Raw genomic sequence first — 15644 nt, 5'->3', positions numbered from 1 at the left:
TACTAAAGACACCAACACAAACTAATGCATTAAAGACATCAGTTTTCCTTTTAACAAAGGAAATAACTTTTAACACATTATCCCATATTTTGTTCATTTCCTATCATTCCATTTATACTTAAACTGATTTTTTTAATAAAGAATTGTTTGTCCAGATTAAATAATTTTGTTCTTATAGCTATGAAACGGTCCTCTCATGTCTTGTTACTTTGGTACAAAAATACAATTGGTAAAAAATTTTATAGGAATTTTATAATAATGAGACTTCTTAGCATTTTTTCAAAATAGGTATTTATTATTAAAAAATTACACGAACTGACTTATTACTCACAAATTATCATGAAAAATTTTAACAGTTTGTCTCCCCCCTCCAAGAAAGTGTTTTGTCTTTATACCCTTTACTGGCAGTGCATTTTGATGGTATAGGAAAAAACTCACACATATTCCATATAACTTTGTTAGAATTTACAACAATACAGCAGAATCCAGAATCCCTACAGCGAATTATTAAAAAAACACATTTTCTTCTTCAAGTTTAAGTGTTTTTGAAGTTATATAAACAGTGAAGATTACAAAATAAATAGTAAACAAACACCTGTGTATAATTTTTCAATGCAAGAAATGATTAGTCATACATTTTTTTCATTTTGTTTCAACCTTACCAGAACACTTTTAAGAGCGAAAGTTGAAAATTTTCCAGTTACCCGAAACTTCAGAAACCTACTGTCCATTGAAAACCTCTGAAAAGCAGCATCATTTAAACAGCGGTTAACTTACAAACGGGAATGCAACAACCACAACCGACCTCACAGCCACTCAGGCACGTCAGCGTCACCAGCTCCAAATGCAAGGCAGAACCTCCTCGGCAGAGGCTCTGACGGTTAAAAGGCCATGAGGAGCAGGGATGCAGCCCAGGGCATCAGGCGCTTTCTTGTGGTGGAACAAAGTCAAAACTGAAGAGACTCTCCTTAGAGAGTCCAAGTCATTGAAAGCAGCTCTATTAAACACCTGAACCCTTTCTGACGCCCTCCTCAGCGCTTTACAACACAGACAGGACAAACAAAGCCTTCATGCACATATTTTCGGAAACTGTGCCAATGCTCTAACAACTAATTTAGCAGAAAGAACTACAAAATGCAAATTTTTTAAAGGTTTCCGTATTAATGGGATTATGGATGAAGCTAAGAGCCAATTTGTCTCCTAAAAATAAAACAATTCATATGTCATCGAATGCAGTTTCAATTAGAGATCAGCTATCAACACTATTTTAAAAGGTCTTGAAAGGAAAAAAAGTCCATTTTTTAATCTGAAATATAAATAAATCACCCATATAAAAGCTCTATATAAATGGACCTACTTTCAAATAATTGGAATAATTTAGCTATTTAAATTACCATTTTAAGCAATAAAAGGCAAAGACGAGGGGTACCTACTGAACTATATACTTAAAAAATGATCGATACGGTAAATATGTATTTTACCATAAACAAAAGAAGGGTACTTTTTGATAATATATGATACTAAGAAAGATGCAACTAAGTAATCAGACTGCTATTAGAAAGAAAATAAGTTTGTTTTCCCTGTTTTGTACTCTGAAGTTCAAAGGCCCAGTTTCAAATTCCCAAAACTCCAAACACAGTGACAAATAAAAGTTCAGTCCAACCCGTAAATTAAACCACCCTCCGTGCCCTGGCCCCCGAGTTTGGACAGACTCAGGTGACAGAATTGTTCAAGGTGTTATAAAAAAAAAAAAAAACCACCAGGGCTTTACAGGAGAACCATTGTTTTCAAGTTCCTTTTTTTTTTTTTTTAAGTGTATCTATTTAATGGAATAAGTTGACATATATTTATAAACCAAAAGGTAATTTCTTAAGTATTTCTTAATAAGGAAGAACCTCCCCACCACCAACTTTTTGGCCATCTTTCTCCCTCTCACTTAGAATTACTGTCATGTCCTTGGTATACCCTGTATCAATAAGGAGACCACAATACTGTACAAAGCACGGACACAGGAGCTGGTTTCTTAGCAGACTTGCCCCAGAGACTGCTGAAGCAGCAAGGCAGCAACACCCAATCTGAGGCGGTACCTGGGTCGTACTTCAAGACTGCACTGACCAAGCCCTCCGCATCTACAGAAGCAGGGGCGTTCTTTCTCCGGCTGGCTGTTCCTTCTGAAAGAGCTCTTTGATCTGGGCTAATCGGCCGCAGAGCCTCTCTCTCAGTGGAGGGACGTGGTAGCTGGGGTCCAGGATGTTCGTCACTCTGCGCTCACGCTCTCGCTTCCACAACTTGTACGGGTGGGGAGGGAAAAACGGTTGCCCTCTTTCTCTTCGAATCTGTAACGTAATTCCACTTACAGCCAGCATCCCCCATACTGCCAGGATAATAAAGTCTAAAGAACGGTAGAGAAGCACAGTTTGAACTCCTGTATTTTAAAACCTAACATAGATCGAAGACAACATTTCATAGCCTCAATCTGTATCATCTTTTCTCAGTTAATATTAGACTTTCTGGTAAGTTTATCCAAACATATGTGTATTTCCTCACTTAACCAGCCAAGGAATAAGTGAGGAAGCTATGGTCTTACATTTTAAAATAGGAGTTTCCAATTACAGGCATTTAAAAGTCCAGACACGTTGTAAAGGAATCCTTGGCATTCCAATATTTTGACTAGTGCCCACAGACACAGCTGTTTGTTGTTTGCTGTGTTTCTCCAGAGGTGGGGGGAAAGGCAGTGATCTCACAAATGTACATCACTGGAACGTCATGATGCTCTTTTTTTGCCATCCCACCCTATATGGGACCCCACCCCACTCATATAGAGTGGATACAGAAATGCATGAAAAGAGTCAACAAATTGTACTGAGCTTCTAGCAGAAGGCTTGGCAAAATACCGTCAAACTTCCAAGACGTGTGGATCTCAAGGTCTCTACCATCAACCTCTTAAAGAATGAGGGCAGGCTCAGGATAGCAGAGGGAAAGATTTGCCCTTAAATATTCATAACAATCACAATGGTGCTTATATATCTTCAATTCTAAGACCTGCTTTTCCATCCTCGCTATTTTAACATTTCTGAAACCAACATATCTTATAATCTTTGTGAACATTTAATTTAGTAGTCATTTTCTTCAGAAAGTTAATGGAAAATCTTTAATGGGTAGACTCTTACAATTGAGGAAAAATACAACTACTGATTGAAAACCACTTTCACTTTGATTAGCAAATTGCGTGCTTCTTTATAGGAGGAAACAAGGGAATAGCTTAAAAACATCAAGTTGTCGTTCTCACCCCTCACCCCACCCCAACTCATAAGGTGCCCAACAGCTTTCTTCTCAGCATTTTTCTTACAGCTGGGAATTGACCAGATAAACCTTAGTAATCCTGGCTTAGAAATTTCTTAATAAAGTTCATGTACTAGATTTTTTAGAAGTATGACTTTCAGCCACCTTACAAATTTAAATTCTTCATTCCTATGATCACAAGTTATTAACACAGGGCTCTTACAGCATTTGGATGGCGTGAATTTCCTCCTTTTGTCCAGTTAACCTTCTTTCAATCTTTCAGTCTGGTTAACAAGAGTTCTTGTTAGCACAGGTGGGCCAGTATTCCTACCTGACTATCACTTGGTTCTTGGATTTAGAGTCTTACCGTTCGTTTGAAAAGGCACATTTATGAAAGCTCTGCGGAAATCCGTGTGGAGTACCCTCTTCAGTACGTTCAAAGTGATGTAGGAAAGGCTTGTGTACAAGTAACTGTCAACGGCCAAGACCACCGAATAGGAGCCAATCAATCCACAACTCAGTATGTTCAGCTGCGGAAGAGCAGAAGCGTTTAGGCGGCACCTCTGGTAGAACAATAATAGTTTTTAACTTTAATCATTGGCCTCAATCCCAGAGAATCACTTCTCCCTCGGAGCATGTGAAGAGAGACAAAGTCTTACAGCTGAATAAAGGTTACCTGAAAATATAAACTGAAAACAATCTTCAACACCTACAGTTGGTAAAACAGTTTCCCTCATCATAGAAAATATCTTCCCTGTGAAAGAACTTCAACAATAAGTTCTAGTTAGATTAAGAACCATTCTTCTGGAGAGACAGCTGAAATGAACAATCCAGCAGGTTGTTGCATTACTGTAAGCCCTACCTTCTCTGCTTCCGCTGTTAAAAGAGGGATGACCTGCACCACTTGATGGAAAAAACATCATAACTAGGTAATCGTTAACTAGAACTTCTCTTGCTTTCATAGTAACAAGGCTATTTAAAAATCAATCATCTGATACAGATAATCAGACAGCTCTCTCTGGTGAATAAAAATGCAAAACAACTGAAGGCCCAGGACAACAGGATGAATAAACTGACCCGATGACACTTACTATTCTTAGGCAGCCCATGAAAACCACTGGAATGAGAATAGCTATACAAGAGAAGGTCACCCAGAACACTGAGTCATCACGGAAAATCTTTAGGTTTCCTGGAAAAGCAAAAAGAAATCAAGAGTAAACAACAGGTTCACCAAGTTAAATTTTGTTTTCTCAACGTGTGAACATAGACGTACATCGAAGATTTAATTTAACAACCAGGGAGTATGTCGGCAATTAGATATGAACTGACTTTTTTCACTTAACTGTCAATACAATCCCCTTTGAAGGGAGTGTCCTAAGAAGGTAGAGGGGTGGGAGGAAAATCAAGCAGGTAAATGCTCTGCATTTATTACCAGGATAATTTAGAAGAGGCTGGGCTAGTCCAAGCTCTTCCATTTACCAGCTGTGATGCTGGGCCTCAATTTCCTAACCCGTAAAATGAGAAGGTTGAACCACTTCATCCCCAAGCTTCAAATCGTCCCTTCTAGCTACAAATTTCTATGATTCCATGATTTTGTACTGCAAAGTTAAAAAGTGGCATTCAGAGTTAACCATATGAACTCCCATAAAAGCAGCAAAATCGATTTAATAGGTTTTTACCGTCAATGCATTTCCTGCCCAGCCACTGCACACTGGAAGAGATGATTTCCTCAGGCATCAGGAAAGATGGGAGCCAACCACTTATCTGCCCTACTAAACCCTTCTCCAAAGTCCAGCACACCTTGGGGTGACCCAGGACAGATATATAAGAACTCCTATTATAAATTACGTTTAAATAGCAAGAATATAAATCTGACAATTATTTCATATTGACACTGGCACTGTCACTCAGTCCAGCTGGAGGTGGCCCCATATCTTGAGACCCATGTATCCTGAAAGAGGGGGAGTTCCATAGTGAGGGACTCTGACCTGGAGACCCCACATTCTCAGGAAGCAAACTGCAACATGCTGCAGTGAGGTGAATGGATGGATCAGATCTCGAGGTCAACTACACTAACCTTCACAAAATGCACATGTGGTTTTTTTTTGTTTTTTTTTTTTTTAAGTGAAATAGGGAGCATTTTCTTTTTTCTTTTTTTTTTTTAATTTTTATTTATTTATGGCTGTGTTGGGTCTCCGTTTCCGTGCGAGGGCCCTCTCCAGCCGCGGCAAGCGGGGGCCACCCCCCATCGCGGTGCACGGGCCCCTCACCATCGCGGCCCCCCCTGTTGCGGAGCACAGGCTCCAGACGCGCAGGTCCAGCAATTGTGGCTCACGGGCCCAGTTGCTCCGCGGCACGCGGGATCCTCCCAGACCAGGGCTCGAACCCGTGTCCCCTGCATTGGCAGGCAGACTCCCAACCACTGCGCCACCAGGGAAGCCCCGCACATGTGGTTTTAAAAGAAGGAATGCAGGATTAAAAAGAGGAGTTACGTAACACAACCTTGTACATCAGCTCTACTTGAATAAAATAAATTTGAAAAAAATAGTAGTTATGATGCCAGGCATGTGAACACTGACCCTTTCAGAGCACAAGCTCTTGAGTAGACACATAATAAGGTGAAAACAGTAATTTAATTAGATCTGAGAGGTCAGCCAAATCTTTTTCAAATTTTAATGCTTAAAAATATGAGTTTGCACCCACTCTTATTAGGGAGACACTCACCCTAAATGTCCTTAAGCAATGAGATAGTTCATACATTAACTACCAAAAATAAGATAGTTCAATATATTAACTACACTAACCCATCATCCCTCCATCCTCTAAGCATTAACAAAAAGGGAGGAAGCTCATTAAGTAGTATTTGATTTAGCACTTCTAGAGTAGAGCTCTGAATCTGCATTTTCAACAGACATCCCTGGGAACCTGTCATTTAGTCAAATCTAAACAATGCTACTTTGCAGGTAGATAAAAAGCTACCTGCAGGGGGGCCTGTGGAAATGAACTCGGCTATAGGTTTGCTAAAATCAGAACAAAGGGCCTTGGAAGGGTCAGTAAACACACAGGTCACCAATTCTCTCTGATCTTAAAAAAAAAAATCTTTAGAGAGCCAACTGTACTCTATATCCTGTGTTCTCAAAAACTGACAACCTCAAGAGACAGGCACTCTTTTTTTTTTTGAGACAGCTATTCTTATATCTAACATTTTCATCACCTTTAATCTGATATTATTATATAAGAACTAAACATTGTCACAAGAAGGAAATAGCCTAATACTTTTGAATGTAGATACTCCCTTTTTTTTCTTAATTGAAATATAGTTGATTTACCATGTTGTGTTAGTTTCAGGTGTATAGCAAAAGTGATTCAGTTATACACACACACATACACATATATATATTCTTTTTTGGATTCTTTTCCATTATAGGTTATTACAAGATATTGAATATAGTTCCCATGGTATATAGTAGGGCCTTGTTGTTTACCTATTTTAAATATAGTAGTGTGTAGATACTCCTTTTTTTGCATTTTTGACAACAAACAAGAAATGTTAAGTTATTGTACAACTGCAAAGTGAAGGGAAGCAGAATAGGGCACCCCAAAATGTGCCCCTTTGGCATGAGCTGAAGGCAATCAAGACCCAGCAGATTCAGAAAAACTGTTCTTTCCCTTAACTGCCTAAAAGAATTTAGATCAGGGGCCTGGCCCAGAACCAAAGCAATTACCAGGGATAACTTTTTATCTGAAAGACTTACCTGCATGGCAAACATCTGCTCTTCTTATGTTCCTGTAAACTGCCCTCCTCCCCTTTGCAGCCCCAGACTCCATTCCATTTCTTAGCTCGGGATGGCAGATAAGCCTCAACTGCGTGACTGCCTTTGAGTCTTATATTTTTATGGGACTCCAGTGGCACGAAATTAAATCTGTTTTTCTCCTATTGATCTGTCTTACGTCAATTTAATTATTAGAGCAGCCAAAGAACCTAGAAGGGTAGAAGGAAAATTTTTCCTCCCCTACAAAAGGAAGTTAACTTACAAGCTAACTAGACTTTAAAAATTGATAGAAATTGAATAACTTAAAAAAATCCCCAGAACCATCCCTTTGCTACTGCCCTAGGATGACTACAAGTAGGTACTTTGGGAATACTCGGGGTTTGGCAAAGGGTGGGAGCAGAGGTTAGGGGTAAAGAGAAGACAGGGGACAAAGCACCAGGTTCCTCAGCTCAGCTGCCATCAGGGCAGCACCAAATTTATCTGTGGGGTGTATCAGGCTTCTGCTTAAAATTCACTTGAAGAAAGAGTTCCAGGGTTTAACAAATAAAAAATGAAAACCACTATTCTGCCATATATAAAGAATCCCCTTTACCTCCCTTAATTTCAACTAAGAGAAACACACACACACACCCCTTATCATGACAAATAGATACAAAGCTACCTCCAAAGACATTCTAGAATTCATCTGTACAGAGTGCCTTTGAGGAAAGAGGGATTCTTACTGGTACTGACCCTCCCCAAAGGGCCACATTATCAGTGCAAATTTCCAGAACTCTAAGGACAGGCCCCAAATCCCTGATGAGGGGATATGTGTACTAGAGAGCTGAAATGAACTCGTGAAACAATGAACTGAACACACATAACATGAGTTACACATCTCCTACCCAGTGGAGTGAAGAAAGTCACCGATGAGACGACGAACCCCAGCACTAGCCCAACACACAGCATGCAGAGGACAAGGATTCCAAATCGCCACCAAGCAGCTACCAGGAAAATCCCACCAACACTTCCGGCAACGGCTGTCAGAACCAGGCGGACTGCACAAGGAGAGAGGATGAACAGTTAGATCAGAGGAAGCTTTTCCCACCGCACGCTTAGACACGCTATACCATTACCAGAGCCAGCCTAGCCTTTCTCTGGGTCAGGCACCGAAGGTGCATCGGTGGTGCAGTGAAACCAGCATGGGGAGGCCCTCTCTAGAGAGGCTGGAAACCAGCCGGGGAGCTAAACCTCCAAGGACTAGTGACAGGCATGGCTTGGTACAACCTATAATCGGGGCAGAGGAAGAAGGGGTGACAAGCATTCTGTTCAATGTGACAAGGAAGGAGGGGTTGTGTTTGTTTTAAGGTAAAGAAAATCCTAACACTCTGATTGCTATAAATGTCATATGGTCAATATACCACACAGCTGGAACACAGGTTTATAATCAATATGGCCCTTCATTTCCCTCAGTACCAAGGAATTCACCATGTAGATTAAAAACCCGGGAGAGAAGGTCTGAAGGAGTAGTTTAGAAAAGATGTGTAGAGCACAGGTGGCCAGTTATTTTACACACATAAGAGGATATCACACACAATACTGGTCAAACTGTAGAAGGAAAGGTGGGTGTAAATGGTGCCTTCCTTTTTGAACACTCAATCAAACTATATTATTTTCACTTACCATCGTACTTAATAGGTGTCAGTCTTGTAATCAGTATATAAAAGAAGAATCCCATGAAGATAAAGCCTATAAAGAATAGTTCTAGTAGCAAACGACCAAGGAAGGGAAAAAAACAAAAGCTACAGTTAGTAAATGCAATTTAAATGTCTAATCTACAAATACATGCTTCAGTTCCCAGAATTTACACATGAGGGCATTCAGAAAAGAGAAATAATTATCTAAAAGGCAGGAAAAATTCAGAAGTCACTGGGAGTAAATATTACCGTTAAATGGGTACAAATTAAAGTATTAACTATTGGATACATTTTCTTGTATATAGGTCAATTTCAATTGGTCAGTTAATTGTTAATTTCATAGCTCATTTTAATATATTTATACTTCCTACTTAAAACAAAAATAGTACTTTTGTCATTGTGTCTGATCTGAAATTGCAGACTAGATTTCAATTCATTACATGAGCAAGAATACAATTTGAAAGGTTAAAAAAAAAAAATTCCAAAGCAAAATGTGACTTTTATGTCTTCTTTTAAGTGATCCTTTCCTGTTTAGGATGAACATCAACCATTGTCTTTATCTATAAAAAACCTAGTAATATCTTTGGGACCTTGCATACAGCTTAACAATTAAATTCTGCATTATAGAATCATTCTACACTTTGAGAAATTAAATATTCTTCACAATATTCTCTTCTCAATCAAGACAAAAAGTATAGTAATGGAGGGAAAGGAGTTGCTGCTTCAAACAATTTATTAAAGCAAGTTCGAAGAGTTTTATAAGATCAAGATTATGTTTACTCTCCCCTTGATGCTCATTATACTGCCTGTTAATGAATTATATAAGGATTTTTATTTTTTTAGTAACTGCAAACATTAGTTACATAAAAGTCAGCCCAAAGAATTCAAATCAATTCAAAGAGCGTAATTCATATTCTACTTCCCCCCATTGGGTTTCACTGAGCAGATTGTGGAGTTCCCATTTGCTGTCTGAACCTCCCAGGGCTGTGCAGACATTTCGACCTCCCTGTACACTGCAGCCTGATTTATACGAAACCATGTCAATCACCATCACCAAAATCCACACGTATTTTTACATAGACGTCCTGATTTCTAATTAGTAATCTTTGGTCAACTAGTCAATCTAGCAATTGAAGTTTTGATGCACAAATCAAATTTTATTCCCCTCTTAATAAGAGAAGGTTGCATTCCATTGTTAAGAGAAAAAATCAAAATGCATTGTAATTCAGTAGAATCTTTACTAAAAGACCCCAGCTACAAATCTGTAAAGATAGTGGAGGTAGCCAGCTGCTTACTCTCCTTACAGGTCATGAATTCCCCAGCAGCATTTCAGAAAAAAGACCACAAGGCATGCAAATAGCAACTATATTAGACAAAATACCTGTTTTCCAGAATCTGTGTCCAAAGAAACAGATGAAGAGACCAAGCAGGGCAAAAAGAGTGAAGAACACTTTGGTAGATACTCTTCCTAAAAATAATGAAAACTGAGTGCATAATACATCGAATTTGATACTTTGAATTTAATTAATATAGAACAAAGCTTCATGACAAAAAGCAAAGTGAACTGACAATAATTTATTCCATACGTGTATAACTTATTTTAAAAACATCCTTGCCACCCCTAATGACTTACTCTATGTGGGCGGTGAATACCAATGGTGGCTGGTGTCACAAAAAGAGAAATCAGACAACACTGCTATACTACTCACGACACATTTGGAGGAGGGGATGGGGGAGAAGAGGGAGAGGAGGAGGAGAGAGAGTGTGCCTAAAACAAATAACTCTGTTTCTTCACCAATAAACTACAAGAAAAAAAGGAGGGTCGGGGGAGGGAGAACTATGGCTTAAAGTGGATTTAAGACACACATCAACTAAAAACAATGTGCAGACCTCATCTGAAACCTGATTCAAACAAACAAAACTGTGACAAACAATTAAGAAGCCTGGGAAAATGTAAACACTGGCTGTTAATCTGACACTATTAAGGAATTATCTTCAATATTTTTCATTGAGACTTGTATTAATGATACTGTGGCTATATATTTTTTTAAAAACAGCACTTATCTTTAAGATATACATATTGTACTAAAATTTCGTAAGCAAAATGACCATTAGGGACCCACTCTAAAAGAATCCAGTGATAAGGGGGAGGCGGAGAGACATAGGTGGGTGTATAACTGCAACAAGATAACGGCCGTGCATCAAAATTACTAAGGCGGGATAATGATATATGGAAGTTCACTGAAGTTTTCCATAACAAAAGATTTTAACCAAAACTCCCATTAAATTAAAGAAGATGTATTATTCTACAAGTAACACATGAACAAATTACTACCAATCTTCTCAATTATACATGTTGCTTTGGAAAAAAATGTAGTGTAATAACTAATGATGAAGCACAATATGCTCCCTGATGCCGAAGAATCCAAATCCTGTGATCCTCAATCGGCACAAACTTAAACAGAAAAAACAGGATTCGAAAGATAAGCCCTATTGAAGGGAAAAATAGATCCACTAAATTCACCACCATCATGACACCTCTGAGATAAACACAAGAAAATCATCCCCAAACTAAAAACAAAAACAAAGCACCTACGCAAACTCATGTGAAGTGTTACAAACTGACCACAAATCAAAACACATAAAATACTTGAGTGTTCAGATGGATACCATGAAGACCTCCATTTAGATAAGGAACACAAGACAGAAGACCAGAATTTGCAGGGCATAAAATATACCTACATATCAGTTTCTCTGAGAATGAAGAGCTCAAAAGAAAGATGAAATGAGAGTTACTGCAACAACCTGCTTATTTCAGCCAGCGGTTGACAGCAGTTCTACGATTCAATCCTTATAGCAAAATCATGCAGTTCAGTGGGATAATTTTTTTCAAGTGAAAATCTAGTGGAAGTTTCCAGCAAGTGGTACAGTCACCAAAGACAGCAACCCAAGAAAAACTGGCACACACAGTTAGATATGTTCCTCCAGAACATTAGACAGCAGAGAGGAACTAAGTAGAATCTCTGATCACAGTACCAGGAAGGAAGGAGGAAAAAGTTAAACATACAAGTAAAGCCAGAGAGGAGAGATTTCATAAGTAGAATCTAGAGACAACACAAGGTACGAATTCTGGGGAAAATGAAGACAAAGGGGTGAGTGGGAGGGGAAGACACAGGGGAGCCAATGTTTAGTGTTTTTAATCATGACGAAATCACTATAGCTATGACACAGGCCAAGGTTTTAATTAAAAGGCAATGTGGGTCCATCCTCCCTACTCCCAGCTCAGGAAAGGCATCCTAGTGTGCATTGAGCTTGAAGACAAAAGCCACAGAACCCAACTCGGAGCTGGAGGAACAGTAGGACCGGACCTTTCCCTCCCCTCCGCCTAACGTGGAAAGACAGGTCCCAGAGCTCACTCTCATTAGGAGGGGCCCTGGTGCAAAGAGTCTGAGGGAAAGGAAACGGAGGAACCCAGACAAGATACAGCCCATCAGTCAAAAACGCAGAACTTATATCTGCCTGGTCTCTTGCACTGTATCTCTCAAGGATCTTGCGCGTGTCAGTGGAAGACTGGGCAGGATACAGAGGAGAGCAAACGTTAAACCCTGGCTTGAACCCGACCGACAGACTTCATTCTTTAGAGCAAAACTCCTTGAAAGAGTTCTTTGAACTCTTTCCAATTTCTTTCCTCCTATTTGTTCTTGAACATACTCGAGTCAGGCTACCCTGAAATGCTCTCACTGGCACCTGTGGCCTCCACGTTGCTAAATCCAATGGTCACTTTCCAGTCTCTTTCTCAGCTGCCCTGCCAGCAGCATCTGACCCAGGTGATCACTCTCTCTTCCTCTAAACACTTTCGTCTCTTAGCTACAAAAAACACTTTCCTTTTTACCAATCTGGTTGCTCCTTCTTGGTCTCCTTGGTGGGATCTTCTTCAATTTCCTGACCTCTAATCATTGGAGCATCCAGGGCTCAGTCCTTAGACCCCCTCCCTTTCCCACAGCTATAAACATAAAAGGAATGATAAACATGGAAAAATGCCATTTGGCAACCGGCTGGTAATAAATGTTTCAGGCAAAGCTCACCAGATGCTAAAGCCAGCAAGTGAAGAGTTTGAGAAACGACTATTTACCTGTACTCAAAGTATCTCCCCAAAAGATACTTAAAGGGGAAAATAGTTACTACACAGTGGAGAAACCTGGCCGACACCCCTAACCAAGTAATCAGGGTTACTACCACCAGTAACGGAAAAAACAGATATCAGGTGCCTCTAGAGGACACTTCATCACTTCTTTTGTATTCCTACCAAAAATTCATCATCTGAACTTAGTCACAAGGAAACATCAGATAAACCCAAATTGAGGATGTTCTACAAAAATAAATAACCTGTACTCCTCAAAAAGGTAAAGGTTTTGAAAGACAAAAACAAACTAAGAAATTGTGCCAGATGCAGGAAGATAAAAGAGACAGTTTAATGCAACATGTGATCATGAAGTGGACCCTAGACCACAAAAAAAATTTTTCTTCTGGTTATAAGGGGCATTGGTGGAATAACTAGTGAAATTTGACAACATCTGTAGGTTAAATAACAGTACTATATCAATGTTAATTTTGTGATTTGATAGTTTTTCTAGTTATATAAGGAGATAAATAGAAATATTTAAGGGCAAAAGGGTCTTTATGTCTGCAACTTGCTCTCAAATGCTTCAGGAAAAAAAATGTACATATATGTGTACATAGAGATAAAGAATAAAAAGCAAACAGCATAATAACGTGGTAACTAACATCTGAGGACCGTTGGTGAAGACTATGCAGAATTCTCTGAACCATTTCTGCATCTTTTCTGTGAAACTGTTTCAAAATAAGATGCTAAACACACATAAACAGAAAGATCTTACCACAGCCCCCCTGCCAGCGCCCTCTCTCTCCTGGACACTATGATGGTCTGCTGATCAATCTCCCTATTTCTGCTCTTGCCCCTGATTTTTCTCAAACAAGACAAAGCAGACAGAGTGATCCCATTGAAACACGAATCAGCACTACCTGCTCAAGCTCTCCAGTGCCTTTTCATTGCTCTCAGAATAAAAGCTATAGTCCAAACTGGGACCTGCGAGGCCGCCTGCTCCAGCAGCCACATCAGGCAGGCTCGCAGCTGAGGGCCTCTGCGATGGCTGTCCCCTCGGCCTGGCACCCCCCGCCACTGCCCTCCCCCCACGGTGACACGTCCATGGCTCCCTGCCTCGCCCTGGGTCTTTACCCTAATGTTACCTGTTCAGCAAGGACTTCCCAAGCCATGCTTTCTCAAATTCTCTCGCCCTCACTGGTTATCTCCCTTTCCTACTAAATTCTTGCTTCTTGACCCCCGTCATGTATCTCACATACAATATATTTCACAAATGTATCTTGTCTGTCTCGTCTCCCCCACTAAGATGCAGGCTCCAGGAGGGCTAGTATTTTGTCTGTTTTGTCCACTGCTCTATCCCAGTGCCTAGAACAGAGAGTGGAGTAACGGAGGGGCTCAGGAGGCATGTGCTGAATGCATGAATGAATGAGACAAAAGCACTTTAAAATATCCTTAAGTTCTGTACTAGTTGATAAAGATCGGCAAAGCCAATGAAGAATTTTCACAGTTGAAATCCACATACTCACCAAGAGAAGAACAATTATCCTCCCCTGCCTCAAAGCTGCAAGCGTATGTGTGAGCAGGGATGTAAGCTGCAGACGTATTTAGAAATGGATCCCGAACGATGACGTTGTAAATGACACCTTGTCCCCGGAGGGAGGAGAAAGAAACACTTGTCTTATCATCAGCTGTTAGGGTAACCACCTGAAGCCAAAAATAATGCACGATTAGTGTTTAGATTAAAAAAAGCAAACCCCATTTCTCCACACCCTCTCCAGCATTTATTGTTTGTAGATTTTTTGATGGTGGCCATTCTGACCAGTGTGAGGTGGTATCTCACTGCAGCTTTGATCTGCATTTCTCTAATAATTAGTGATGTTGAGCATCTTTTCATGTGCCTCTTGGCCATTGGCATGTCTTCTTGCACTGTTGGTGGGAAAGTAAATCGATACAGCTACTATGGAGAACAGTATGGAGGTTCCTTAAAAAACTAAAAACAGAACTACCATATGACCCAGCAATCCTACTACTGGACATATATGCTGAGAAAACCATAATTCAAAAGACTCACGCACCCCAATGTTCATTGCAGCACTATTTACAATAGCCAGGACGTGGAGGCAACCTAAATGTATATCAACAGATGAATGGATAAAGAAGATGTGGTACATATATATACAATGGAATATTACTCAGCCATAAAAAGGAACGAAATTGGGTCATTTGTAGAGATGTGGATGGACCTAGAGTCTGTCATACAGAGTGAAGTCAGAAAGAGAAAAACAAATATCTCATATTAATGCATATATGTGGAATCCAGAAAAATGATATAGATGATCTTATTTGTAAAGCAGAAATAGAGACACAGACGTAGAAAACAAATGTATGGATACCAAGGGGGAAGGGGGGGAGGGATGAATTGGGAGATTGGGATTGACATATATACACTATTGATACTGTGTATAAAATAGATAACTAATGAGAACCTACTGTATAGCACAGGGAACTCTATGCTCTGTGGTGACCTAAATGAGAAGGAAATCAAAAAAAGAGGGGATATATGTATACGTATAGCTGATTCACTTTGCTGTAAAGTAGAAACCAACACAACATTGTAAAGCAACTATACTCCAATAAAAATTAATTTAAAAAAAAACCCACAAGCTTTTCTATTATAACCCCACCTACATGTGCTATTAAATTCTAATATGAAAGTATAATTCTTGTTTAAAATATACACTAGCCCATTTGGCTTTTTTAAAACAATTTATTAAAGTATAGTTGATTTAC

The 15644-nt window shown here is 39.5% G+C and overlaps 1 protein-coding gene across 5 annotated transcripts in view; it reads right to left on the bottom strand.

Annotated features, from left to right (window-relative positions):
• Positions 1–1796: 1796 nt before the first annotated feature.
• TM7SF3 (transmembrane 7 superfamily member 3) overlaps positions 1797–15644 on the bottom strand; it is a 35604-nt gene continuing 21756 nt past the window's right edge. For 3 of the 5 annotated variants that reach the window (XM_082419756.1, XM_082419755.1, XM_082419759.1), the window contains 7 exons: positions 14381–14558; positions 10113–10199; positions 8718–8798; positions 7940–8092; positions 4374–4471; positions 3650–3812; positions 1797–2392 (listed from right to left, as the gene is read on the bottom strand). In XM_082419756.1, the coding sequence (XP_082275882.1) occupies positions 2130–2392; positions 3650–3812; positions 4374–4471; positions 7940–8092; positions 8718–8798; positions 10113–10199; positions 14381–14558 (1023 nt within the window). In that variant the 3' untranslated portion in view covers positions 1797–2129. The remainder of the gene's footprint in view (positions 2393–3649; positions 3813–4373; positions 4472–7939; positions 8093–8717; positions 8799–10112; positions 10200–14380; positions 14559–15644) is intronic. The other 2 variants (XM_082419757.1, XM_082419758.1) reach the window with 2 other exon arrangements.

Source organism: Balaenoptera physalus (genome assembly GCF_965194825.1).
Source record: "Balaenoptera physalus genome assembly, chromosome: 13".
In the NCBI taxonomy this organism is placed as follows: Eukaryota; Metazoa; Chordata; class Mammalia; order Artiodactyla; family Balaenopteridae; genus Balaenoptera; species Balaenoptera physalus.
This window is presented reverse-complemented; position numbering and strand designations above follow the sequence as displayed.